Source organism: Diplotaxodon limnothrissa, linkage group LG1 (assembly GCF_057381915.1).
Source record: "Diplotaxodon limnothrissa isolate DT_005_m linkage group LG1, D_limnothrissa_male_GT1.1, whole genome shotgun sequence".
Lineage (NCBI taxonomy): Eukaryota > Metazoa > Chordata > Actinopteri > Cichliformes > Cichlidae > Diplotaxodon > Diplotaxodon limnothrissa.
The window spans coordinates 25,532,916-25,542,228 of NC_140596.1; the positions used below are offsets into that span (position 1 = coordinate 25,532,916).

At 39.3% G+C, this 9,313-nt stretch overlaps 1 protein-coding gene across 3 annotated transcripts; it reads right to left on the bottom strand.

Annotated features, from left to right (window-relative positions):
- Positions 1 to 1,014: 1,014 nt before the first annotated feature.
- On the bottom strand, positions 1,015 to 8,188 carry LOC146639848 (ephrin-B2a-like). 3 transcript variants are annotated; one of them, XM_085355845.1, is made up of 5 exons: positions 8,037 to 8,188; positions 7,104 to 7,387; positions 5,835 to 5,927; positions 2,543 to 2,659; positions 1,015 to 1,367 (listed from the first exon to the last, which is right to left on the bottom strand). In XM_085355845.1, exons 1-5 carry the CDS (start codon positions 8,186 to 8,188, stop codon positions 1,015 to 1,017), a joined length of 999 nt encoding a protein of 332 aa, XP_085211971.1. The 3 variants fall into 3 exon arrangements, with proteins under 3 accessions (XP_085211971.1, XP_085211986.1, XP_085211979.1); XM_085355860.1 differs by having other exon boundaries at positions 2,552 to 2,659; positions 8,037 to 8,143; XM_085355853.1 differs by having other exon boundaries at positions 1,015 to 1,373; positions 2,540 to 2,659; positions 8,037 to 8,143.
- Positions 8,189 to 9,313: the final 1,125 nt, after the last annotated feature.

The following is a 9,313-nucleotide window of genomic DNA, read 5'->3' on the forward strand; positions in this document are numbered from 1 at the left end:
TCATCCAGCACCTCCCCCTGAAAGCCACTCAGAGAGCAGCTTAAGGTTAAACTTAACTTTACCAAAGCAACTGTTTGCATCAAAGCATGATGTAGGGCAAAGACAGCTGTCTGCTAATCTAAGGGTGGCTTGATCAGCTTGCATGTCCATCAGCGTGAGTGTGTCTGATAAATAAAGAGCGGTAAGTGTTGAATTGGGTGAATTTAGTTTAGTGTAAAAGCACTGAGTGATCAATAAGACTAGAAAAGCTCTGTTAAGGCGATGGAGTCTATAAAAGTACTTGAAGTATAACTGAGTGGTTATATTTAACAGATCGGAGTGCTGTTGTACTCACTGTGTAATATTAGTATCTAACCACATACATCACCCTTTTGTTCATTTACAACACTTCACCTTTGGGAAACTGAAGACACTTACTTTATTTTACGGTGTCCTAAAAGTAAGTTAAACACCTTTTCCCTTTAAACTGATGTTCACACGTGATTGAATCCTTAAGTAGAAACAGATCACAAAGACTGGGTGAGGAGTCCCTTGAAACACTTTCATTTTAATAAAATCCACAAAATCATGACTTTCATTTCGGTTCAAACAAAGTCAACACATCTCGGCTGTGAAAAACCTCAAAGTGCTCATGAATTTAATGCTCTGCAGTGCAGTTTTTAAGCTTTTTCCCCACTTTTCCTTAAACCAATTCATCAATAAATTAATATTAAATACACATTTACTGTACATCTAAAGCTGCCACGTGTTGGTGGCAGTAATAAAGAATTTCTTATAAATACATCCCTCCCCCATTTCCAAGCATATCTGACAAAAAACAAACTGGATACAACTACCAATGATATGTTAAGACCCCAGTTTGCTGTCTGATTGTCTTGTCACTTCACTGAGGAGCTCTCGCTCTTTATCTGTATTTTTTTTTTTGGACTGCGCACAGCTCTCAGATTGTCCTCAGTAACTGAGATTCATGATTACCCTCATATCAGCAGAGAAGTGTCATCAGAGCAGCAAGCATTAGACTTTGTAGTAGATGTTGGTGGGACTCTGGGGCATTATCTCCTGAACTATGTACACAGGGGGCCCGTAGTCACTGCTCACGCGCTCAAAGTGACGGCAGATCATGCTGTCGGAAGCCCGCAGAGGAAAGACGACGTCGCTGCGGTCCGAGCCGTTGTTGTCGCTGCTGATGCTGTCCCGTTTCGGCACGCCCAAAGTGTTGAGGGACACGGAGGCGGACTGCTGCCCATCTGGGACGCAGCGACGGTGACGGTGCCTCCACAACACAGCCAACAGAACTATGATGACCACGAGCAGGACCACACAGCCAGAGACAACCCACGTGAAGAGTCCTGTCTCCGAGCCCACATCTGTCAGAAGATAGAAAAAGAAAATTTAAGGGGCAAGAGACACAAAGGTTTAAAAACAACTTCACTCACTTAATGCCCCGGCACGGCCTGATCAGCACATGTTAGCGTGAAAAATCTCAGCTGAAGCTGGACACAAGAGAATATGCTTCATCTTAAGTGTCACCCTGTTAGAAAACACAGGCCCTTTTTTTGGCACACGACAGACTCATGATCACTTGAGGTTTGAGTGCAAACTGGAGGACTCAGTGAAATGTCATTGTGATGAACAGTTTGCAGCATTGTTTTATTCTTCTGTCCGTCTGCGGAGTCACACGATGATCACGAAGTGGGTCAGAGCAGAATAAAAAGGCTGCTCAGACAATTTCAAATCCAGTCTTCTAAGGGTTGATGAGTTTGGTTTCTACCGATCGTTGTTAGCGACAACAAATTACACAAATCAACTCAAATATTTCAATCAAGAGCCAATATGTAGTTTAAATGTTGCCTTCATTTTGCTTTTTTATGAGCTAAAAAGACTATAATCACTTTCTAATGTTGTTTTATTGTTAGTTATTTACTACTGAGAGCATAAAAATGTATTCAATAAACTGCAATTTGTTCAGCAGTGTTGCTGAAGCTGCCCTACAGAAGAGTTTTGTCCCATGAGGGCTGAAGCGAACACAAGAGTCCTGGGGTAGAAATTGCAAACAGACTTAATGGTTAATTAAAAATCTGTGAACATTATTGGGTTCTTTTGATATGTGTGGGAAACTCAACATTAATGCACAAAAGGAAGGTAACTGAAAGGGCAGGTAAAGGTAACCCATACAGAAAAGAAATAGTAAAAACTTATATGTGATTACTCATGAAAGTGGCCACTTTCATGAGTAAATCATATAAGGCTTACATGATTTACTCATGAAAGTGGCCACTTTCGCATTACTTTCATACATTGTTTTAGTAAGTATCCAAAACATACAAGTTTCATTATATAATTTTTCAAGGGATCTTATATCTGTTTTCACACTTATATGCTTTTCATACAAGTTTCACACAAGACAGATACAAACTTTATAAGATTTATATATATCTTTTCCATATGGGAAGGCTTGCACAGTCTGCTCCTGTGTGCTAGAAATGCCCATGATACTGCTGTACATGATTCCCCAGGCTGTATTTTTGGTTTGTCTTCATACCAGCTTTACTTTTTATATCCTCTTCTTTCATGGAGGCGTCCTTGGCCTTGGACTTTGGTCGTGTAGGTGGGAATCTGGTGGGGGACTCCTGAAGTGTTGAAGGTGGATCTGAAGAGTCTGGAATAAAAACCACACAGACTGATATAAGCTGCAAACCTCACACCTTCCAGGTTACTGTAATGAGATTTATTGGTTCATTCAGAATCTAAATAAAGAGCTAATTTCTTTCTATTTGTTTATTGATTTCGGATCAACAGTCATTCAGATAAAATTGAATCACAAGACAAAGAGCGAAACTTGTTTTTTTCTCAACGCAGCCAGACCACAGAAAGCTGGGTTTTGTGTCACAGCTGCGATTTTCTTTTTTTTTTTCTTGACAGGAAAAGCATCACTAACATGTTCTCCTTTTTTCCCCACCCACTCACACATAACATATACATATGAGTGACAAATTAAAGGAAGAAAAACAGCCTAAAGTGTCTTACTAAGATGTTGCCGGAAAAACTTTAATGCTCTGGCTTTTCTGTGAAACTCTGCTGGAGGATTTTTCAAAAACTCTTTTTTTGGAGGATAAAGGTGCTGAGGGAGACCCAAACCACAGTAGCAACGCTACAGAGCCTCTAGATCAATACACTGTAAGGGTCGGTGGTACAGGTTTGCCCTTAATTTATCAGATGGAGCCATTTTAAAAAAAATTCCCTCTGGTTTTTCCAGGGGGACTTTTCTGGAAAAAGACCAGCTGTTTCACAGTTACGGATTTTCCTCTGTGGTTCATTAGAAATGTGATCAAGTCTGAGAATATAGAATTAAATGAGAACAATTAAGTAATCAAAAGAAACCCCGTCTTGTTTTTAATTGGTTATATTTCCCTTTATGATACTCTCTGTCAGTGAGAAGTAACTAAATCCATTCAATCAAGTACTTAAATATACTTTTGAGAAGTTTCAGCCACTTATGTATTGGGGCCGCCATCCTTACAAGTTACTATTAGGATGTTGGCTCCACGCTCTTCCACTTATCTAAGTCAGGGTCGCTGGAGCCAATCCCAGCTGTTAAGAGTTGCAAGAGGCAACAAGAGACAGCGGATCTGAACCTACACCTTTCTTTCCTCTAAAAAACAAAGCACTGTTAAAAAGTCCTACTTCTGCTTTAAACTTCAATCAGGGTTCCTCCTGATTTACTCTTCATTACTCAGAGAATTAAAACACTTCAGTGTCGTCCCAGGAAACCATAACAATGAGATCTTTCTATCTTAGTTTTCTCATAAACTCCCCATGAATGATCGCCATAGTCACCTGGTTTTGTCTTTAAGCCTACCCAGAACCAACTCTTTGTGAAAGGAAAGGAGATAACGCCATCACACAGCTCAGTTTGCATTGGTTACATCTTACATTAAATTACACTTTTAGCATTAATTAAATAAACTTCAGAGATGCTGAAGTCATTAATGGACTGGAGATAAAGTGGATCATCTACTAAAGAGGAAGAAAAAAACAGAAGTAGATATCAGGCTGAGCAATACTTAATAAATCCATTTCGTTTCACCATTGGTAGTAATGATAGGCAACCTTGAATGTGGACTGCCTTTGTCAGATTACAAAGCACACATTTTTCTTTGTTACACATCACATTATTCAGGGCTCCGTGTTTAGAGCAAACCTTTCATCATGGTCAATAGCAACAAGGATTTGTCTACTTTTTCTTCTTAAAATAGTGTGAAAAAGGTTTATAAAGGACTCTTTCTTAATATCTGCATTGCTTTATTAGTAATTTATATTATTAAAAAGGAACTAAACTAGTCTTTCACCAATAACCTCTCAGGTTTCTCAGCCTTCAAAAAGTGTAGTTCTTAATTTTAAATTTGGCAATTTATGGGATAATGTGCAAGCCTTCAAATGAACTGGGTTTAACAACAAACATAAAAGTATGGAAGCTTGTTTCTGCCACTGGGGGAAAAAACATTTGGAAAAAAAAGAACATCCTAAAGTCAAACATTTTAGTTCTCATCTCAAAAGTTTAACTCTGTAACTTGAAATTTCAAGGTTTTTCTCAGATGTTTGAGTTGGTACGTTGAAGTTTTTTAAAAGTTTATTTTTTATTAAGTGGCAGAAAGAAGCTTCCACATACCAACATAAAAAAGTGACAGTTTAACGTCTAAATACAGGAAAGAAATATTATGATCTTTGCTCAAACATAAAAATAAATACTAAAGTAAAAATGAAATGTTATACCTTAACTGGGACTACATGCACATTTGAGTGTTAGTTAGCTTAGTTTGAACAGCAGTCATTAAAGCTTCACTTCAGTGTCTCATTCATTCATCACTGATGTTCAAATTTCCTGCCAGCACATTTACTGTGAACGTAAAAAATATGACAACACGATTAAACGTTCAATTTAAAAAGCACAACGTATAACTCAAAATCTGACGCTTCCAACGACCCGTCGTGACTTTTAATATATGCAGAAATTAAAACTCGATAACACCTAAAAATTGAACTTATTAATATTTGCTGTCGCTGTAAAAAAAAGATGTGTTTACACCAGTAAACACAGCGGGAGAACAGCCCCATATTTCCAGTTATGATCAGTGGAGAAATGCACGAAATGCTGATTTTTTTTATTTTTTTTTTCATCTCCAACTCAAACTCCTGAATTATTTATGTAGATACCACTTCACATTTCAGAGGTCAAAAAAATAATATTTATTTTTTAGGCCTTTCATTTATTTAGCTTTTAAAGTTTCTGGAAAAACACACAGAAACAGCAGCTGTCATGTTTCTGTGATTATGTGGAGTTAAAGAAGCAAACAAGCACACTATAAACACTAGTTTCTTCATTTAGAGAGTATGGCTTGAAAATTGATAAATAGTGTGTCGACAGGTAGCGTACACCTGTGTGCCTGTTGTGTTTTAAAGAATGATGCATCCTCAAATTAAACCAGTTATTGTGATGTTAATATGACAAAAAATAAATAAAATAAATACCACGGCAGTCTCAAATGATCACATGCATGATAATACCGGCTTTAAGCTGCTAGTGCTGGCTTAAATTAAGGATTTGGAATAATTCATGACAGAAATCTCTCTTCAAGAGAATTGATGGATGATCACAGGATTATGTGACCACTCAGTAATTCAAGTCTGGAGATGATATTATTGCTTTAAATATGACCTGAAATAAACAGCTGGTTCTATCTGTCAGATAACTACATGTGTATGTATATGTTTGTGTGTGTGTTCATGTCATCCACACATGCGCTGGCACAGACACGTGAAAGCAAAGCTCTTACTCTGGCCGACTCTCAGCACCAGCTTCATGGATTTGGTCCTGCACACCCCTCCATTAGTGTTATCCAGACCCTGCAGGAAGCCCGTGGAGGTGGCTGATAAACACAGGGAGGAGGCAAAAATTAAACACTTTTTTCTTCCCTTCCCCAAGTTTCGTGTAAATCATAAACGATTATCAGGGAATGCATAATTACGCGACGACTCCTTTGCAGACAAGTTGGGTCAGTTGCCAAAAGTTGCATCACTTATGCAACAAAATGCCACACATAGCACAAGCTGTGATGTTATAAACAGCAGATAATCACACATGTGAAAACACCACAGAAGCTACAGAAAATGCTGTGAGGGCTGAACCAAAAAGATACTTGTTTTTTTAGTGTATATTCTTTAAAAAAACAAAAACAAAAAAAAAGCTGAATTGCTCCCAAAATACTTAACCTCCAAAACATCTTGAAGAAAACCTGAACAGAGTGAGAGGATTTGTTGCAGCATGGTTGCATTAGTTGCAGTTAGGTGAAGCCAGCAAACTGGAAATTGAGTGTGATGTTGCTGAATGTACTAACCAGTGAACTGACTAAGCATTGCATCTCAAAATGCAACACGGGAAATGAGACGAATGGAGAATATTTTAGCAGCTATCCTTTTGAATCAATAACCAACACTCGCATGAGACACACACACACACACCAGGAACTCTCACTCACCCCTGTCATTCACACACATACTTGTTAGCAGCATTTAGGTCAGATAACAACATCTCGCAGGCTACAAGCCACGTTGCCATGTAAGCTCCCATCAAATCCGCCTGATGCTGTAAAAGCCTTCTGTGATTTGGGGCATGTAAGCCCTTGGAATCACACAGGCCTGCCAGAGCGAAGTGTGCTGTCAGAGCGTGGCGAGATGGGTGAGGCTACATGGTCAGACTTGCTCTCTATCTCATGCATCACTTGCCTCTTAAGATGCTGGTTTAACCGACGGCAGTCCAATAACGAGGCCACGTTTTTTTGTGTGTGTGCGGGGTTTTTTTTTTTTTACTTTGATTCTCATGCAAACTGACAAATTGAGAGGGAGCCAAGGATGATGGTGTCCTCTTTACCCAGAGAGAGAGAAGGAGAGAGGGCAGGGGAAGGAAAAAGGAATCAGCTTCTAGCCTGGATTTAAAGGCTGTTCCACCTGTAGGAACCAGCTGCTTTTCCCCATCATACTGAGTTTAATTAGAACGTGTGCCACACGTTTGGCAGCCATGGCTTCAGACACAAAAAAACACTCACAGGTTATGTAATAGTCCTTCCCCTTGAGGAACTCCAGACCCCACAAGTTGGGGCTGAATTCCTGAAACTTGAACGTGAACTTTACATCACGGTTTGGTTTGTCGCAGTTCAGCAGAGGCGTGTCAGTCTGGTCAATGGTGCAGCTCTCCAGCTGACTTCGCGAGACCAGGAAGACTCTGTAGAACTCCTCCTTTCCCCCAGAGGAAGCATCTGCCCTGGGGCACACAATGTCCATCTTGTCCCCTATCTGTGGATACAGAATGAGACCCTGACCTGGAGTAAACCTGTGATAAAAGAGAGAAACACAACACTTTAAAAAAAAACAAAAAAACATAAAAATCCTCTTAAACCGGCAGAGACTGGAGCATCTTCACTTTATGCAATTCTCAGCTTGAACTTGATGGATAATAAAGTGGCCACATTTTAACTTCAGTGATAAGAGCATTTCGACAAGATCTTGCAGGTTTTCATTTGTTCACATCAGACCAGTTGCTTGTTTAGACTGAGGAACAAACCAAAAACAAACAGCGCAGTCATAAAGGAAAAAAGATTAGGTGATCAATCATGAACTGGATCAACAGAATATTAGTCTACAGTAATCCCTGGAGCTATTTTTTTAAAGCTCCCCAATTCCATCGCTTCAGGGGATTTTTTTGTGTTATGTAAATATCTGAAGAGCACATGCAGAAATGCATTGGTTTCATCACCAGCTAATAACATGGCGAAGATAAAAAGTCATTAATTAATACAAATCATTCTGTTTAGTTTCAATTGGCACAGGAGAAGAGCTGGAGCCTGGCAGTGTTCGGTGCTTCTGTGTTATCAGTTACTTCTCAGTCATTATAAATCACTTCTGGAAAATGTCACTGAGCAGATTTCTGTCAGTCCACAGCAGAAAGTTGTATTGATCGCAAAACTGATTCCTCCACTTACTTGGCATTGGAGCTGCTCCAGTGGATAGACTCCAGAGTGATGGCACGGCATGAGCAAACGATGGCCAGCAGGAACAGGGCACCGCAGCTCCATGCGCTGCTCCCCATCCCAGGAAGAAATCGGAGACTGGCTACACGGAGGCTCGGTATCATAAACCGGCTACAATTTGCTGTCCCTGCATGTCTCCGGTTGCTCCAGGTGCGCGCAAAGGACACGTTCCCGAATGAAATCCCACCAAGTTGCGAGTTTTCCTCCTGCGGCTGTTTGAAATGTTCCACATTGTGCGTAATTGGCTGGAAAATTATTCGTGTGACGAGATCCGTGTATTGAGGACAGAGAGAGTGTGCAGCGTTTAAAGCCATCAGCTGACCAGTCCGCCCATACGGGCTCGTGCGTAAGAGAAAGCCGGGGCTGGTGGGCACATTGATTGGTGAATTTTTATTTATTTATTTTTTTCACATTAACATACTGTACATTGCGTTACATGCACGAGCCATAAAACAAGCGCATTTTTAAAAGCGTGTTCAACACATTTGGGGGAAATCCAAGTCTGGCTGTTTTCCAGACGATTAAATAATAATAATAAAAAATCCAGAAATTATTGCGCTTACTTTTCTCAGAAGCTAGAAGTTTCATAGTAACCACAGATCTTTATCTGTTTTTTCTTCTTCTTCTTCTCGAAAGTGGGTTTGGGAAATATTAAGGGTCTAAACCAGCTGTAAAACGGTTTGGAACTAATTTGTATATTATAAGGACGTCACCTGTAGCGTTTAGTGTGTAGCGTTAGTTTTTTTTAGAAACATATTTGTGTCTTGTATGATTGACTATTTGTCACTATTTCAGGAGATCTACATTTAATTAAAGCTTTTTTACATTTTATTTTAATATTTTAATTTAATTTTTTTACTCCACCTTCTGTGGCCTGCTATGTGTTTACGTCACAGGCCATGAGGAATCTGGGGTAGCATATTAATTATAATGGTAATAATAATTAGCAGATGGATACATTAATATTCTATAATAATAATAATAATAATAATAATAATAATAATAATAATAAACGCTGTTTAATTAATTAATTAGATTATCATACTGTTGATTGGCCAGGGGGCGTAGCTTGTGTTGATCTTGTGACATGATGTGTGCTTCCTGTCAGTCAGTCACAGAATGATTGTTGGGTTCTTAGCTTTAGGAACCTACTTATACAGACTTAATGTGTTTGTAGAGCTCCACTAGACTAAATGAGGGTCCATCACCAGCTCTCATGAGCTCCTGTC

Excerpts from the sequence above, each read along its gene's own strand:
- LOC146639848 (XM_085355845.1), bottom strand. The coding sequence starts at position 8,188 with ATGATACCGAGCCTCCGTGTAGCCAGTCTCCGATTTCTTCCTGGGATG. Across the intron at positions 5,928-7,103 it reads GAAGGACTATTACATAACCT|CCACCTCCACGGGCTTCCTG; the intron begins GTGAGTGTTTTT and ends TGTGTTTATCAG. Across the intron at positions 1,368-2,542 it reads GGATATAAAAAGTAAAGCTG|ATGTGGGCTCGGAGACAGGA; the intron begins GTATGAAGACAA and ends ATCTTCTGACAG.